The 19,077-nt window shown below is 39.1% G+C and overlaps 1 protein-coding gene across 4 annotated transcripts; it reads right to left on the reverse strand.

Annotated features, from left to right (window-relative positions):
• Nucleotides 1-8,305: 8,305 nt before the first annotated feature.
• LOC103713979 (FACT complex subunit SPT16-like) lies at nt 8,306-18,025 on the reverse strand. 4 transcript variants are annotated; one of them, XM_008801054.4, is made up of 5 exons: nt 17,697-18,025; nt 17,543-17,598; nt 13,247-16,597; nt 8,677-8,709; nt 8,306-8,569 (listed from the first exon to the last, which is right to left on the reverse strand). In XM_008801054.4, exon 3 carries the CDS (start codon nt 16,502-16,504, stop codon nt 13,328-13,330), a length of 3,177 nt encoding a protein of 1,058 aa, XP_008799276.2. In that variant the 5' UTR covers nt 16,505-16,597; nt 17,543-17,598; nt 17,697-18,025; the 3' UTR covers nt 8,306-8,569; nt 8,677-8,709; nt 13,247-13,327. The 4 variants fall into 4 exon arrangements, with proteins under 4 accessions (XP_008799276.2, XP_008799274.2, XP_008799273.2 ...); XM_008801052.4 differs by lacking the exon at nt 8,677-8,709 and having other exon boundaries at nt 13,247-16,504; nt 16,576-16,597; nt 17,697-18,024; XM_008801051.4 differs by lacking the exon at nt 8,677-8,709 and having other exon boundaries at nt 17,697-18,024.
• Nucleotides 18,026-19,077: the final 1,052 nt, after the last annotated feature.

Here is a 19,077-nt window from a genome sequence, read left to right on the forward strand (position 1 = left end):
GGGGGGGGGGGGGGGTTTGGGGGGTGTAGAGAGCAATTTAGGTGAGGGGGTGGGGAGGGTGGGGGGTAATTTAGGAATTTTTAATTTTTTAGGGGCGTCCTTAGCAAATGGGGGGTGTAGAGAGTATTTAATTTTTTTTTAATTTTTGGGGGGTGTCCTGAGCAATAGGGGGGGTGTATATAGAACCACCCCGATCTCTTTTGCCCATGATGACCAAAATGCCACCACCCTGCAGAAGTGAAATAAATAAATAAATGACAAAAATATTATTTAAATCATGATCTGCCGTACCGGTCCGGTCTGGGACCGATACCGGATCAGCGTGTAATCCGGTACTGGTAGCTTATTGTTGGAGACTGGTACGGAATCGATTCGGACCGGTACGGACCGGTATGGGACCGGTTCGTACTGGTCCGGGCAGCCACCGGTACGCCGACCGGTACCGGTACGGCGGATCTTGATTTAAATTCTTATATTATCTATAGAAAAAAATCTTAGCAGCCTCACTACATCCATCAATCAAGTATGATAGTGGTAGTTGTGAAATCTATTTGTTTCTATTTTGATTTTTTTTTTGCATGAATAATAACCTAAATATTGAAGTTTGCATGAGTATCCTCCTAAAATTGATATTTGCGTATATATCTTTGTAAAATACTTGCTTTGCTATTCTATACTTTTTTCTATTCTTATTTTTGCATATGTACCCATACCATCTAATGTCGTTAAAAAATTAATGGTTTCGAAATAACTAAAATATCCTTAATGGATAGATGTGCACAAAAAAAAATAATTTTTATTTTGTTTTTAATTAAAAATAAATATGCTTTTGATTAACGGTGTTAGAAGAATCGCTATATTAGAGGCATTTGTATAAAAACAGTATTATGAGGATATAAAAATAAATATAAATTTTAAAAGAATATTCACGTAAATTTAAATTTTGATTAGAAAATTATTAGAAATCATGCAGGAAGGTCTCTGTTAATCCGTTACCATGGCGAAAGAGCTAGTTTGCCGTATACTCTCAAAATATAGATTCACAATTTTACCTATTTCTGTCTGCGGCTAATATATTCATTTGGATAGTATAGCATCATTGTCGATAAGATATCTTAAAAGGATATCCCTACCAACCCATGTGGTGGACCAACATTTTCTTCTCAACTTAGTCAAACATATTCGTTCAGACCAACTAGTTTTATTATATTTATTAGTGGATGGCAATAATTTGTCTTTTCTTTCTTTTGTTTTTTACTTTCAAAAAGTATGTAGCATCTCTTTCCTACCAAAAATATATATTTTTTTAATTATTACATGTTATTATCTGATATAATTGCTAATATATTTTTTTTTAAATCAGCTTTTACTATGTTTTCAAAGAAACTCAATCCATGACAATTTCAGGTAAAAAATATTCATTATTTGCATGACAACGGGGATTAACGGCGTTGAGGAGTTCCGTTATGTGTGCAGGGGTATTTTGGTAAATGGGAGAGGGCGGGGAGGCATGGTGCACAGGGTGGAGCCCACGGGGGCTTGTCCTTTCTCGAGGCCGCGGGTGCAGTTGGACGGCTGGGATTGGTCGGTAGGCCGAGAGGAGATCTCCACCGTTGGGAGACTATTTCTTCGTTAATAAAAAGAATTATTTAATAACAAAAATAGCAGAAATAATAATAAAATAATAAAAGAAATGGAGCTCTGGTATCGATGGGAACCTCTGGGTTGAGTGGTTTTGGAGGAAGCGAGGTGTGAAAGACAAAAGAGGCTCCTCCTATACTTCACTTTTTAAATAGCACGCGAGCAGCTATGGATTACATGATCATGGTTTGAATACATATGTAATTTTGGATAGGGCTAATTATTCTGAAGAGACCCTCTAGCTGAGAGAGGAGGACTTATCCAGAGCACTTCGAAACTTATTGTCTTTTGATTTTTTTTGGTATATTCGTATCCGGCAGGTATGATACATCTGTTTCAACAAAAAAAAAGAATATATATATATATATATATATAATTTTCCAACTGAGCTATGAGAGAAGGTAGAGAAATACAAGACAAGAAATATTTTGAGGATTTTAAGAGCAGTGTTGTGTAATATGAGCTTTGTTTTGTAAAAGACTCATTTAATTTGTAGAAAATTTTTTTTATCAAAATATTTATTTTGAAAAGCTGATTTCTACAAATATGTGTTCACCCTTTGCTTTGAGATATCTGAGTGATGATGGAGGATGGAGGGGTCTTTTAGGTCAAGCATGTGTTCCGTGAAACTAATGGGGCTGCGGACTAGATGACTGCTTAGGTAGCCAGTCACTCCGGTAGTATCTTATGAGCTGGTGATGGTAAGGCTGCAAATGGGTCGGGTCGACCCGTGACCCGACCCGACCCGACCCGCGTAGACCCGACCCGACTCGAATTTTAGGACCCGCGGGTCCGGGTCGGGTCCTAAAATTGGACCCGAATCATTTTCTGGGTCGGGTCTGGGTTTACCAAACGGACCCGCCCCGACCCGAATGGACCCGAAGAGAGAGAGGAAAAGCAAAAGAAAGTCTTTTCTTTTTCTTTTTCTTTTTCTTTTTTTTTTGGCGTGGGTTGTGGTACTGTTGGTCAGTGTGGGAGGATAGCAAGTTAGCAACAAGCATAGGTTCACAGAATCCAAAGGAACGTCGGCCCGTCAGGATTCTCTCTCGATCTATTACACTGTTGAGACCTCTGGTGTGTAGCTGCCTTTTTTTTTTTCCTTCTGTTTTTTGGTTTTTGTTTCTTTTAACTTTTGAAGGGAGAAAGTGAGGGAACACTGCAACTGAATATGGGTCATGTGCCAGTTTTCTGTAATGGAATTGGATTTTGGAAGAAGGTCTGGGATTTTTTTTTGTCCTCGTGAGAGGGGAGCTGGGAGACACCGAGTTCCGTCCAATCAGTCATATAGATAAAAAATAGTGTGATATGAAATTTGGCTTGTAGACCGACTTAGTTAGTGAGTCATGGGTCATCTGTTCTGACTGGAGCTCAATTGCAAAGTCTTTCAAAGTCATGGGTCACCCAGCACCTCATAATTATGGTATGACCAAATTAGATTTGTCCAAATTTTTTCCCAAAAGCACAAAAAAATTGGACCCGATCGGACCCGGACCCGACCCGAATCAGACCCGGACCCGACCCAAACCCGACCCGACCCAACCCGATCTTCAACCGGGTCGGGTCCGGGTCCAAAATTGGGACCCGAATAAAAAACCGGGTCGGATCGGGGTCACCTAGGACCCGACCCGACCCGACCCATTTGCACCCCTAGGTGATGGAGAGTTGCCCTTGACACTCTGAGGTATTTTGTTTCTTGATTTATTGGTGCATCCATACTTGTCAGGTATGATCCACCCGCCCTAGCAAAAAAAAAAAATGATATCTGAAAGAACAATTTTGGCATGTTTGGTTTATCATGAAAAATGGTACATTTCAAAATGTCTTATGTTTGGTTGGACATCTACTTTCTAAAAAAATTATAAGAAATATTTACTATATCTTTAATAAAGAAAAAGATCTTATCCATAGGTTTTGATGGATTAATGATAGTTTCGGGAGAAAAAAAATACCAACTTCCAACCGGTAGGAAAGTAGCTTTTTTATATCCCTTATGGTTTTTCTTTCTAATGAAACATGAGAATTTAATTTCTATTGGAATACTATTTTTTCATCTCTCTTCTTTGAAAACTCCTATCAAATAAGAGGCCTGTTGACCATACTTTTTTCTGCTTTTCCTGCGAACCAAACGAGTGCTTAGTGGAATTTTAGATTTTAGTCAAAAAAATGTTTGATATACATGTTTGGAAATCTTTCAGTAGATGATCTAGTGAGAGGTGTGTAACTATAGTTTTTTTTATTATTCTTGGTTTGTTGGTTCAAATTTGGATCCTATATGAGCCTTGGAACTATAGATTGCATTCTCATGAGATAGACATGTTTTGAGAGAAGCTGTAGATGTAAGAATAAGTTGTACTCGGATTCTGCTAAAATTTATCCGAAATGCTAAAGAAACGAGAGAGAGAGAGAGAGAGAGATACTGTAGATATAATTGATGTCAACAAGATATCTAGTGGAGATTTCAAATTTGGAAATGACTAGAGTTGGATCCACCACAACTTCGCTGGAAAGGGACAGCCTTAAGAATCCTAAAGAAATTAAGCTTATTCCGGTGGTCTATAAAAAAGAGTTGAAGTAATTTTATTTCTCAACCAACTGGCAAGCCAAGATTTGATTAACGTCATGTGATTTCACAAAGATAGCTGCGGGTTAATGTAGAACTAGTCTTACACCAAAGTAATTAAGTTGTGATTGGCTGCTTAATTCAAATGTTTGCAAGAAATTAAGAGCAACACATCATGATGCGGCCATACCATGCTCTCACCTTTATATTTCCATAGTTTGTTTTGAAATTAAAAAAAAAATCAATTTTGTGATATTATATATTTTGACCCTCAATGAGTGCTTGTTCCTAACGTTCTACACATTATTTTCCCCCTCCTTCCTTCAATAAGGGACATATATGTAAGAAAGAATATGTAGTGAATGTTGAACTCTTATCCACCCTGCTTATTACATGTTGTCTAAGACTAACTTTATTCTTTGATTATAGTAATCATCATACAGTACGTCACAACCTATGACCTCACCCAAAATGATTAGTCGAAAAGTATTATTTGGGTTTCTCGATCCTGTATAAGTGTCCAAGATTTACTAGCGAATAACCGATGTGGGATTAAACACACGGGTCCGCACATGGTATTTTTGGAAATACCTTTCTTAGAAGATCTTCTTTCATGGTCTCTATCAAATTGTGTAATGCTTTCATGATCCAACTATTCACAAGTTGGCAACAATGATGGTGCCGTAACCTAGTTGATATAATGCGTATTACTAAACAGGGCATGGCATGACCTAGTTGCCTGCCTACATGATTAATTTACTCACGAAGTAAACATAGATAAAGTTAATTTTATCGAAGTTAATAAACTACGAACTCCCTCCATGGTAAACTAAGATTTCAATGGATTTGGCAGGCCTAGCAAATTTAATTTCTAAGCTAAGTGGCCCAACCTAGAAGAGTCGGGAATCTAGGTTGTAGAAGATCCCAAGCCTGGCTCCTTGTTCCTCCAAAGATTACCAGAGAATCTTATCTAGATACATCATAAGCTCATGAATCTTTGTTTGGGGAGTTTGCATATCAAAATGCCCTTTCACCAGCACATAGCAAATCTTTTTACAATCTCTTTACGGCACGATTTAACGACAAGACACCGTATACTACGCCAAACCACTAAACCATTAGTGACATCCCTCATGACCATCATCATTAGAATTCGGAGTCCATGTAAGACGTGTTCTTGTGTTCAAATGTTGGAAAGTTTCCTCAAGTTTTTAACACACGTAATTCAGACTCATGGTGCCCCTATTACTATTCCAAATGAGAGAAGAAAAATGTAATAATATTGTGTCGTTATACATCACGATCAATTGACTTTAGCTTGGATTGGGTGGTAATCTATGAATAGTTTCCTAGTGTCGGAAAACTATTAATATTTTTCTTTTCTACATGTGATGCCATGTTTGCTTTTCAAATCAAACAACCCATTTAGCGTATCTGCTTTTAGGTGCTCATGTTTCGATCACCCCAGTCCTTATCAAAGGATTGGCTGAATCAAATTAAAAATAAAAAAGAAGAAAAACCTCGCCTAGTGGACATTAAAATCATCAAATATTATTGACTGGCCATATTTCTACAATCTTTTAGTTGAGTAATTGGCAAGATAGGACCACCTTCCCATTAGATGGGTTATGGTCCATTGTATGTCTGAATTCTTCATCAGGCTAGGGTTAGGGTAGGCAGTAAGTACTAGCACATGCATGCTAATGTAATCCACATGATGATGATGGGTCAAAAAAAGGATGATGATGATGTTTGAACCTTGAAAGTGTTTCAAGGTGAGGCAATAGAAACTTTTGTTTGTGATGCTTTGCTTCTGATTGTTTGGTCGATGGATTTGCTGGAGCTGTAATATTTTATTTCCTCTGTTGTTGGATTCTAATGGCGATCTTGTGGGTCTTTTCTGGCCAAGTGTGCACTCACATGAACAAAGCATCCAACTAATTCGGTTTAGTGGAACACATGTGGTATGAGTGCGCCATTAGTGCCCACTAATTTGTTGGAGATTGTACGGGAGAGTCTTTGTGGGTCTTGTGATTGTACGGCCTTTAGATATCCAATGGTTTCTCATGGAGAAGAGTCCATGAGAGCTCTAAAAGTTGGAGGGGTTTTGGCTGCTATTCTGGACCTTTGCAACCGCAGGACCATGGTGTTAGAAAAGGAGGAATCGAAAAGTATACGACTTTATTGTTTTCAGGCTGCTCCTGAGGCACTTGCCCTGAATAGCCTGCGCTGCGAACTGCGTTTCAGAGACGTAGTTTTGTCTCCTTCCAAACCAATTTGTTTTCAACCAGGGACGGGCGAGCATGACCCAAACCTGACTCTGCTTCATTTAGAGCGGCTCTGTAGATTCAAACATGACCAAATCTACCACCAAGGTGGTAGCACGGTTGGAACGAAACTAAAATTCCACCAAAGTTGCCCATATTCGAAATGCGCGGGCATCAATTAAATGCGGAGACCGGATTCTCCCAGCCTGGTTTATCCGATGGTCCGCCGGTACTGAGATGGTGTTTGGGTGACGTACTCACACATGAAAAAGGCTGCCACGTTGGTAAAGCTCCCCACGGATCGAGGAGGGTATGAGTGTATTGTCTACCCATATCGGACATTCCCTGGTGCAGGAGAGACCTAGTGGGGGCTGCTACACAGATGGAGTTAATTCTTCACCCCCCCCTCCCCCCCCCCCCCCCCAATATTTAACAAAAAAAAAAAAAAACATGACCAAACCTACTCCAGTGCTTTCCAAGTTTGGATCATGTCAGGCTTTGGTCTAGTTATGATGCAAAGATTTTTCTTTACAAAAAGAATGCAGACATTAATATATGTTTAGAAGCAAAATAAGCGTCAACATAGACAAGTGAAAAGAATTTCAAAAAAAAATGTTTAAGGTCTGATGGAAGATAAAAAAGTACCCTGCTGAGATTAACAAGTAAAAAAAAAATAAAAAAGAAAATTAAGAAAGGAGGTTGGTGTGAACTGCTGCTTCTGATTTCACCAACATGAGCATGATTCAGCTTCACTGAGCTTCATTAATAGCCTCCAAATCCACTCAACAGTCACATATAACAATGGGGCAAGTTTGGGTCAGGTTTTGGGTCTTTGAATATTTGACCTACTGTAAAACCTCATCAGCACATGAATCAGGTAGGAGAGAGAACATACATGCCTAGTCCCATCCTGAACAGGTCCTTTCTCTAACCTAGAACGAAGTCCCAGGTTTAGAACGCACTGTTGAACTGGGCCTAATCCTGTCAAGACTAGTAGACTCATTGACCAACCCATCTGCAGCCACATCAAGCCACAAGTCATGCAGATAAAATATCTGTCTGAGATCAAATCTTTGTGACTTGGCATGGTCTGACAACTGTACAAAGTTATTGCATTCTTATAAACCACAACAAACAGTAGGCATGAAAGTGAATGCAAGCAAAGGCTGCAGCAACAACTTTCAGATCTTTTAAAGAACTAACCCCCATGAATGCTTCCAAAGCATTTCTCATTCCGGGTAACCTTTTGGATTGCCTTGCGGCGAAAAATGAGTCTTCTCCAAACAAGTTCATGCTTGTTGGGAGAAAAGACACCACAAGATCAATCTTGCTCCGCAATGATCTTCCGAACATCATCATCAACTACCAACCATGCACTCTGTATCCATCGATTACCACTGCTTGTTTCAGTCCTCCCACAACACGAACATCAGAAAGATGGAAACACTGAATGAGCAAAACAGAAATCCCAGTTTTACCTGTATTATTGGCATCTTCTGCTCGAGCTTCTATTTGGATATGCATAAAAAGGGCGGAAGAAAGCCTCAGTAATACAGCCCACCTTGAGAATCTACGCAAGAAAATTACGTAAATGCCGGCAAATAATCAATGCTAGTGAACATATCCAAATGGATTTCGAAAAATAAATTGCCACGAATATCCTGTAGAACGATGAGCGATCTCCCATTTTTAATAATAAAAAATAAAGACAAATGAATCCAATTATTTTTAGAAACATTAAATTTATGTGGGGCTTAGTAGGGTCAAGTGAATGTGCTACTAAAATCAAGTTGAATGATGTCAAAAAGATATGGAATGATGTCAAAAAGATATGGAATGATATAAAAAAGATACGACTTGCAAAGCATACTATCATAGAAACATAACAAAAGAATACATCAGAATGTAACAAGTTGCCACTCATCTGCAAGCCCAGACACAAGTTTATATGCCAAAAGCATGGTTAACCCATTACAGTTCCAAGTATCCATAAAAGATAACTAGAAATATCTCCCTGCACCTAATAAAAAGAAAAAAAAAAACATACTGACTAGATCATTGCTTCTACCAAAGACAGGTCTAACAAGGCAAGCCAACTCTCCTGCAAGACAAGAAACAACATATTATTCATTTAGTTCAATAACGGAAATATCATAGTGATATTTCATGCATTAAATCAAGAAAAAAATATTGACATTAGTGATATACCTTCCAATCCATCACATTCACATTTGCCGTATTCTGTAATTTAGACAATGGATGCATCTCAATATGCATGAAAAACATCATATTTCGTGACTTTACATTATCTTTGAAATTGCAAGTTACAATTCATAAAAAAAAAGGTGTTTCCTTCAATGAAAATTTATAAGATCCCTTCGTTTAGAGATCATGCTGGTTGCTTGTGGAAATTCTGGGGTTGAATGCCTTTTTCTTTTTTCTGTTTTCCTTCTATATCTATTCCCTTTTGTCTTTAATTCTTCATCCTCTCGATGAAATTGGTCGATTTACCAACTTCGCAAAAAAAAGAAAAGAAAAGAGAGAGTATTAAAATATTTTAAATCATGTAACTGCAAATTTCTACATTGCATATTATAATCCTATAATCTTCCAACTCATGATTTTCTTTACTTATTCCATTAGACGTCAAAAACTTCAAATGCAACATAGAAACTAATGCATCATGGTGTATCAATTAGAAACAAACAGGAAACAACTATTAACAACCTAAACAACAGGGCATTGTACTATAGTAGCAGTAAATAACATAATCATAGTCAGCTAGTGTTAAAATTACAAATCTTGAAATCCATATCCTAATCTAAAATCTAACATATCTCGTCAGCACTTATCTTCTCGCCTGTGCTGACCAGCGGCCTTTATTTCATTGGCTGCCAGTCAGGGCTGAAAATGGAACCAATATCAATCAGATATCAATAATATCCATATACATATCCATTTTGATGAATACGAATGCTAAATTTGCCAGATACTGACAATGCAGATATAAATCGGACAATTAAACATTGTAGCTAGAATATTATTCAACTTCATGTTTTATTGATTTGCATTAACTAAAAATAAGGATGTAAGCCTCCAAACTTTCTTTTATTATCTTTCTAAAATAGGCAAATGATCCCACAAAAATAAAGAAGTGCAACCACTTTATCACCTGACTCTTTTAGTGGATCCTAACAATTCTGCTAAATTACACCCCTTGAATTGAAAAACTGATCATTAAGGATGCAATCTACCAAATCAAAGATGTTATTTTATGGAAAGAAAACTAAATTAAAGACAATGCAACCAATTTTGAGTTTATGACAACTATACAAGGTTAAATAGGATTGCAAATGGACTTGGATATTCAGCTACAGATTGAATACTTGCAATATGCATATCCATATCTGCTATTTTTTTTCCTTTGACAGATATTAAATTATTAATATGGATATGGATATTGGTTGGATGTTAAAATTTGAATCCATGTTCAATTATTTCTGGATATGGAAATGGTTCTTTTATGGATATTATTTGATCCATCTTCACCAAACTGCCTAAATGGGGTATGTGGCCTGGTCGACAACGTTCAGCCGATCAATGCATTGCCTTTTCCAAGGAAGTTGTTCATGTTTATTTTGGGTTCGGCAATCAGGTTCCACCACTATGGTGATAGGGCTGCATTACTTATGACAGTTCAGTGCAAGTTGAATCTATTGGTTACAATAAACATCTAAAACTCACGAGTGCCTATTTCCTACTCTTTCTAGGTTGTTCTCCTCTGTTCGACCACCTCGCCTCTGATACTCAACCATCAGAAGCTCCAGTCCCATCATCCAGACTGACAGCTGAGAACTTCAGCCAATGAAGAACTTTAGTTCTTATTGTGATCATTCTTATTGCAATTAGCATATACAAAAAAGACACTTGGTTGGATAGAGCAAGGGCCTTGTTGCTATGGCTTAATGAAGGGAGAAGCAAGGGGAGGAAAAAGGCGTCCCCCGCTATCCGATCACAGAAGCTTTCTCATTAGTTGTAGCATTATAACTGAGTATTATCAACAACCCTATTTTTTCCCTTTTCTTCCCTTACAAAAAAATGGCTTGAAGAGGAGATGTTGTCGGACATTGGCAATGATATATCTTCACTCACTAGGAGTAAAACTTGAACCCCCAACCCCCACCCCCCGTCCAGGTGCCTAATTCTGTCATAAGTTTTGTAAACATCCAAAATTTATGTGGATCTAAAAAAAAACATTTGTTGTCTATCTAAATATACATGTCTACAAAATCTATTTATGGAATTTTCATTATGGTTAAGTAGAACTTAAAAACTGTTAGTAATGGCCAGATGGAAGATTTCTTCCCTTTAGCTACCGATTGATGTTTCAGTGCTTGTTTGTTGTTTTAAGATATTGCGCATAAATCTTATTGGTTACAATCTTTTTTTTTTTACTAAGGAAGGTAGAGGTTCATTGGGTTTAGACTTTAGAGAATTTGTTTGCATTGTCATTGATGCTGTGTTCACCATGAATCATTGATTCAAGGAATATAACTCAATGTTCCTCACACTCAATTTTGATTTCTATTCCTACACTCCCTTGTATCCTTCAAGAAAAAATGGTAAATTATGTTTCGTTTGATTGTCTTCTTTTATTTTTTTTGTTGTTATACATCTTTTATTAATATTAGTACGTCTAGACAACTTTTTGCAAAAGAAGTCACATATTAGATCTTATATAATGCACTCATGTTCACAAATATGAACATCATTAATGGTTCAAATTTAAGCAAGGAACAATGCTAGGTAGTAATAAATACATATTACCAACAAATATTGCATACTACTGGGTTATACATAACAAACACAACTCATTTCAGACATAACTAAATTATGCTTCAAGTTATACCCCTCAAGATGTCCTTGTTTATCTTTTTTATCGTGACCGAAGGTCCTCCATTGATATTCCAAAAGCAACATGAACATTACAGATTATAGCTTGTGGGTCTAGCATTTGCTCTGCAATAGTACTAAAAGCTAACAGGGCTTCAGTAGTTATTCTTTCGTAACTACTTTCACTTTTGACATCGCCAAGATAGAAGACCAAACCCTTATTAGCAAGAAGGGGAAGATCTTGCACAAGGATAAACTTTCAAGTGAATTTGTTGTAAATACAGCCTAATCTGCTAGGTTTTTGGTTAGATCGGGATTTAGATTTAGATTTTCTTAAAAGTTCAGGGAATCTTTTCATCAATCTTGGCTGTCAAGGTCTATGATCCAACCTACCAGTCCCCATTGTTCCCTTAGTTGCTCTCTCTTTTTAATTCTTTCCTCCATTGCTTTTAGGGCTCGTTTGGTTCGCGGGAAGTATTTTCCCTCCTAGGAATATGATTCCTGGGAATCAGATTCCTAGGAAGAGGATACCTAGGAAAGTACTTTTGGCATGTTTGGTTAACCATGGGAAAGTGACAAATTTCCAAAGTGCTTATGTTTGGTTGACCATCCACTTTCCTAGGAAAGTTATGTATAATTCCTATTATGCCCTTAATAAAAATTAGGTCTTTAATGCCTCTTTAATGTTTCTTTAATGCTGAAGGGTCTTTTTGGGAAAAAATAAAAAAGGAGTGATTCCCACATCATGGGAAAGTAACTTTCCCATGTTTCTCATGGGAAAGACTTTCCCATGAAATGTGGGAATCATATTCCCATGGGAATACAACTTTCCCATCTCTCTCATTTGAAAACTCCAACCAAACAAGAGGCATTTTATTACTTTTCCGTTGACCACACTTTCTCCCCTCCTTTTCCTGCGAACCAAACGAGCCCTTAGGCAAAACAAGGAAAGAGTCCTTCAATTCCTAGGGTCCAAGTTAGAAAGTCTGAGAGAGGTTTTTGGGTTCAAAAACAGTAACTTGAGAACTATTTGCATAAATTAAATTCAAAGACCCTTCTTTCTCATTTTCTTCTCTTTGGAACATTGTCTATAAATTCTGTGCTGTGAAATGAGTTCCTCAGGACGAAATCGCAGAAATAAAAAAAAACCAGAAATTTGTAATCTTTTCTGGTTATTTCTCATGTCTGAAATCAAATTCAGATCCATATAAAGTGTGGATCAATTGCTTCTAGAACAATCCTGAACCACACTTGGAAATTAAATTTGAAGGTTTCCTTCAGAATATTGTCTTGTGTGAGAACTCTTTCGAACAGGAGTGGTGGTTAAATAGAATTTACAAGTCCTACTCCATAAGTCTAATAAGGAAATTAATAAATGCATGAAATAATAGGCATAGTAACATTTTCAATTTCATAAGAACAAAACTGATAATAATCTTGATTATATTAGGCAACATTTCCCGGAGCCTAATGCTCTGTGCCCATTAACTAGAGAAGGATAAATTTTCATGGTTAAAGCTCCTCAAATCTCCAACCAGAACGAGTAATAAATCAATCATAATTCAGTAATTAAAGCTCATAGATTGGAGAAAAGCAAAGAAATCCATAGAAAGATTTTATATAATTATTTGAACATAGAATTCTACACACCATCGTTTATATAATAGACAAAAAGAAAAATAAGTTAAGCAACTGTGCAGTTACTGCTTCATACACATAAGTTTCCATGTCCAATTGACATTATGTCAAGCATCGGGTTACTGTAGAACTACAAGGATTGAGATTTGCCAGAAATTTAATGATAACTTGGAAAAAGATTGAATACTGAGATTCTCAGAAAAGCACAACTGAAGGTGAAGAATGAAGGAGAAAGTGACTGACTTACAGGTACTGATGTTAGTGCCATATTCAGAAATCCATGCTGGATGTTCCATTCTTACCAACTTCAGTTCAGTACAATTGCAGTTCACCTAAACTTTGGCCTCTTTGAAGGCACACCCTTCCTTATATCTGGAACACGAGACTTGGAGAGGGCTTTTGCCTTCCTTCTCCTCCTCTCATCTTCACTGTCAGACTCATCACCCTTCTCCCTGTCAGCATTACTTGCCTCCCGCTCCAGCTCCTCCCAAGTCTTCCCCTTCTCCTCTTCAGACTCCTCTTCTGAATCTTCCTCTTCTTCTTCATCTGACTCCACCAGTGACTCACTGTCATTATCATCATCATCAGAAGATTCTGGCTCCATATCAGAGGGCTCAAACCCTTGGTCTGATTCCTCAGTATTATCGGATTCCGAGTCACTTGCCTCCAAGTTTAGGAACTCCCATCCACCATCTTCAATAAACTTCTGAGGGTCATCCATAATTGTTTTCAGGATTGGGCGCCAATTTAAGTTCAATCTGCTCTCATAATACTTCAGATCAGTAGTGTCGAGCCACTCTTTGATTCCATCTAGAGATGCGGATGGAATAGAATCTATGCGAAGTACATCTTTCTTGAAGTCTTTGAATACGATGGTCATGTCAAAGTTCTTCTGGCCAAGCCCTACCCTTTCCAGGTTAACAATTTCAATCTCACTCAAAGTAACTACCAGAAATGGTGTCTCAATAAGTTCAACCAAACAGCTCGAAGTTGGAACAATGAAAGCTGAAGCCTTGTGAGGAACTCCATGGAAACCAAGCTCCCTCAAAGGCATATCGAACTCCAGATCAAGATCTTTGAGTTGTGGCTGTGTCCAAAGTTCATGTACCTTGTTGACAAAGTTCTGAAAATCCATGTTTATTCTGTTTTTTCTGTCCCTCTCACGCTGCTCTTCCTCTATCTCATCTGGATCAAGGGCTGATCTCCTACCACCACCCAATGTCTGTACAACATCCATCACCTCAACATAAAATTGGACATCCTTAGTCTTCTTATTGCCCACCATTATGTGATTGTGCAGATGAAAGTGCAAAAGTGTAATCATTTCTCTCTCTGCAGGCTGGAAGAAGGCATGCTTAATGTTTCCATACATAATATCTACTCTCTCATCAGGTCTGGGGGTTGAATACCGGAACCCATTGACATGAGCCTCTAAAGTACCAGGTAGCTTTCTTCCACGACCACCAAACACTGGGCGTATCCACAAGTCAGGTAACCTGATTGGTTTCATCCTATTGCCAGAAAGCTGTAGTTTCTCCTGAGTAACCAAAGTGGCCCTCTCAGCTCTCTCTGATTCCCTAGATGCAACTTGCCTTCTAAGGGTCTTGATCAGTTGTACCACTTCACTGCTATGCCTTGGATCCTTGGAACGGAAAGTAATCTCCTTCAAGTAGATAGCACCTTGAAACTTAAGGGAGTTTGCATCATGGGGGTTAAAAGGCGTACCAGGCACATTGAATATTATACGAATAGTGCAGGTCCGATTGTCTTGATGTGAAGTTACACTCTTCACAGTAGAGACATGGAAGGGAACCATGCTTCCATATATTGGCAAAAGAATAGCTTCATTCTTCTGGTCCACTTGTATCACCAGCTCCCTTGAGTAGGGTATATCATTGACGTTCTTGTAGGCAATCAGTTCAGTTGAAGCTCTTACAGAACCTCGCCCATCTGCGGCTGCAGAGCCACTGCCAGCTAGCCTCCTGGCAGTCTCTTCATTCTTCTGGCGAGCAAGTTCTGCCTGGTGCTGTCTCCGCAGCTCTTCCTTCGACATCTCCTGGTTGTCCGACCTCAGTGTTGCTTTGGATGGAAAGAGATCAGTGCCATTAACAGGAGGCCTGACCCTGGGAGGCTCTTCTTCTTCCTCTTCCTCATTAAATGAGTAAGCAACGTCCTTGACTGCCTTGGAGCAGCCTGCTGTCAAGACTTCTGGGGGCTTTTCACTAACAATAACAGTATCAGCCAGCAAAAGAGAGAATGTCTCAGTCTTCGGATTGTTAGTCTCAGCTCGGAGGTTCTGGAAACCAAGCAAGACGTTAAAAACCATGCCTGCCTTCAGTGGCCGATCAGTTTTTGAATTTAAGCTAAACCCAGATTCACGGAACTCGAGGCCGATTCCTGTTCCAGCTGACTTAGTCAGATTTGGAAGGAGCTCCGGCGCTTCTTTCTCAACCATGGCTACTGCAGCTTGGTAAGCAGCACTAACTTTATTACCAGGCTTCAAAGCACCTATTGCAGCATCATGAGCCTTGAGGAGAACTTCATATGCCTTACTCTGAGTTGCAGTAGCATCAATCAAAAATGTTCTGGCAATATTTGAGCAATAACTGTTGTAACGTGACCCAATTGCACATATGATCACACTTGCCGAGTCATAGTACAGATTGTCATCATTACTTGATGCACTTGGCCTGAGATCAAACTTACCCCCACTCTGAAATATAGGAGGATAGCATATATCAACATTTTCTGCCTTCAGCTTGACTTTGATCTTAGATGGATCAAGTATCACCTTTTCTGTATCATCCATCAGTGAAGAGTGAGAGACCTTCTTCTCTTCATCAATAGCCTTCTCAAGCTTTGGGACCACAAAATTCTTCATCACCGATGAAGTTAGATATGCAGCTTTCCTGACACAAATGAGCTCAATGGCATCTTTGGCAGCAAACAGTTCTGAGAAACCAGGTGTTACATCAGTGAGCTGTAACGTCGAGCCTCCCAGCTTCTCGGACCATGTTTCGAGAAGCTTCCCTTCGGGTGCCTCTTTTGCAATGTATCCAACAATGGGATTACCAGATTTGGACTGAGCACGAACAGCATGTAATATCTCATCCATCAAGATAGTCCCATCATCATTCTTCGCCTTGACATGCATCACAACATCAGTGCCAACAGCCTCCTTTGCAGACTTCTTAAGGGTTTCAAGCAGAGCCGCTTTCTTCTGACTACACAAGAAATGGATCTGCTTGCTCATGAAAACCATGATTGTCTCTGGGAACTCATATCCAAGCAACCAGATATTCAAGGATGATGACTTCAGATACCGAAGATCTTCAGAAGGAGGGGGGGTTGCAATGGTAATAACATCAGTAGAGCTCCACAGATCAGTTCTGTGCTCCTTCCAGTGTGTATAAAACCCCTTCAGACGCTTGCTGAAATTCTCCAGATCGATTGTGTATACACTAGCCCCAGAGCCAGATGGTTTTGTGCTTTGATGGTTGGCCATCTACACCAAGTCACATCCACAAACAGCAACTACTAATTTTTGGAATGATAAATGAGTTATTAAACTCTAACCTCTTGCAGAGAGAAGATCAACCTGAGAAAAAAGAGTACACATGTAAAGATCCAAATATTGTCAAAATATAAAGAGAAAAGAAAGAAGATACATCTCTAATTCTGCAACATATAAATCAAAAGATTTCACATCCAGCCGTGCATGGCCATGGAAATTGTTTAATCTCGTGCTTTCTACATGCCTTGAGGTATGACAAATGACGGGACACTTCTTTCTTCTCTATCTTTAAGTATTACACTTCCCTTGGTTCATCCAAACACAACTCCTCTTTTGGTCATCCGACACCACTGATTTCCTTAACTGCCAATGCTCATTATAAACCCTACCAGAGATCTATTCTTTTACCTATTTCTGGATAAACTATTGACGAACTAGCAAGCAGAATGTGCATGGCAAATGCCTGAATTCCACTGTATTATAAATGCAAACTAAAATTTTGGCAAAAATGGTTATACTGCACGATAACATTTCCCCCCTTCTCTACAGGGACAATTGTAGTTTAAGCAAATACTATTTTAAATCTTCAAATACTCGGATGCTATCAAATTAAGAAACTTGTTGATCCAAACTTTTATTTGAAGGAGAACATTCAAAAATGGAAAGAAAAAGCTGTTCAGAAAAAAACAAACCTCCGCCATTGCCCCGCAAAGGAAAAAAAAAGATAATAATAACTCTAAAATATCTCCCATTTTCACAAACACATAAGCGAACCAAAGCCATTACTCCTTTAAGGTTAGTTCAAGGGCTCCAGAAGAACAAAAATCTCAACAAAACGCACAAAATTTCATCATAATTCCCACAAAAAACTAGAAACGATTTTCCCCTCTCCCACGAGCACCAACGAGAAACCCTCCAGAAAACAACAAATTGAACTTAGGGTTATGGTTAGAATCAGGGTCAGAGCCGTCTCAATCCCCGAAAACCAGAAAAAACAAACCGATTAAACAAAGCAAAGAGTCAAAATACCTCGCAATTCTTCCTTCGCCTCGCTCCTATCAACAGCCCCAATCCACCCGTTCCTTCTGCAAAGATCAAAACCAAAGTTAGGGTTAGGGTTTCTGCGAGTTCAAATCAAGCTCAAAACCACGCACCAAAGAAAGAAATGAAACAGCAGACTTACTCGTTTCTCTCCGTCCCGAGAGCCCCGTTCTGCTGCCCCTCCGATTCTGCGGCGGCGGAGGCGGCCGACTTGTTTCCTATCGAGGGAGGGCTAGGGGGCGGGTTAGGGTTCCGGAAACGCTCGAAATAGGGGAATTCGGTGCCCCAGGAATCCTCGAAGAAGACGAAATCCAATCCAAAGGGAGGATTGGAGGAGAAATGAGAGAAGATTAGAAGAAGAATGGAGAACAAAACGAGGGAATGACAGAGTGAAAGGAGAGAAAAATCGAACCTTTATAGAGAGGGGCGAAAGATCGAGAAGCGAAGAGGGAGGGAAAAAAATTGGTCGAGCGAGGGATGGGAGAAGGGCTTCGATAGGGGAGATCACAATTAGACCGCCGACTTCGAGACTATTTACGTGAACTGCCACCGCTTGCAGGTTTTCCGGGGCAGACTCAACGCCGAGCCGAATCCCTTTAGGCCCGAAACTTGTTTGGGTCGCATCATGTTGGCTTTGGGATGGGGTTATACCTTTCATGCGAAAGAAGGATTCACCTTTCTTCATGCGAATCCTCCATTGGATCACCCTCACACAGATCTCAAAGCATCCAAACTTTATTATTCATCGTCTACATATATGTCAAAGCGATCGGTCGATGATCCATTGGTAGATTCATGAAAATTACAACCCTGATCTGCTGGGTTTGGACTGGGCCTTTCTGAATCTGCGTTTTGAGACCGCACTCGAATCTATCATCTGCCTCTGCACCTAGGTATCGAAAGGGTCCTAGACCGATGTGCCGGTCAAAGAAAGAGGAGAGAGGGAGAGATTCATCACATATGCAAAAAGGGCATTGCCTTTTGGAAGATTTACATATTAATTGTTGACTTACATAAGAGCAGGATAGCAACAAGAGATCTATGTTGTCTATTAACTCAAATCTAGGAAAATGTAAAGAGCAAATCAAGGGACAATGATTGTAAGTGTAGTGGATTCAAAGGGGACAACCACAAGCAGCAACCAAAATTTAGAAAAGCAAAGGAGGACTAGGAAGTGAAAGTGAGAGGATCACATTAATAACAATAAGCAAGCAGCACAACAACCACTACGCTGAAGACAACTAGAGCACAAGTTGGTATAGTGTAGAGAAAGGGAGGCGAAGCCAAAAGGTGAAAATGTCTGAAGCAAGAGTAGGAGGATAAGAGTATGAGACCAATGATGATGCCCAACAAAGCAACATCTATAAAACGTAAATGACAAAGCTGCAATGAAATGGCAGGACTTGGACATGCAATTCACAAAGAATAATAGGAAGAGACATAGGGAAGAAGAATGTTTTGATTTCTACTATCGAGTTCTATCATATGCACAATATTATAGACGCCGCTTATTGGTGCTTCTC

Source organism: Phoenix dactylifera, chromosome 1, assembly GCF_009389715.1.
Source record: "Phoenix dactylifera cultivar Barhee BC4 chromosome 1, palm_55x_up_171113_PBpolish2nd_filt_p, whole genome shotgun sequence".
Taxonomy (NCBI): Eukaryota; Viridiplantae; Streptophyta; class Magnoliopsida; order Arecales; family Arecaceae; genus Phoenix; species Phoenix dactylifera.

Coding starts and splice junctions, on each gene's coding strand:
- LOC103713979 (XM_008801054.4), bottom strand. CDS start 16,504: ATGGCCAACCATCAAAGCACAAAACCATCTGGCTCTGGGGCTAGTGTA.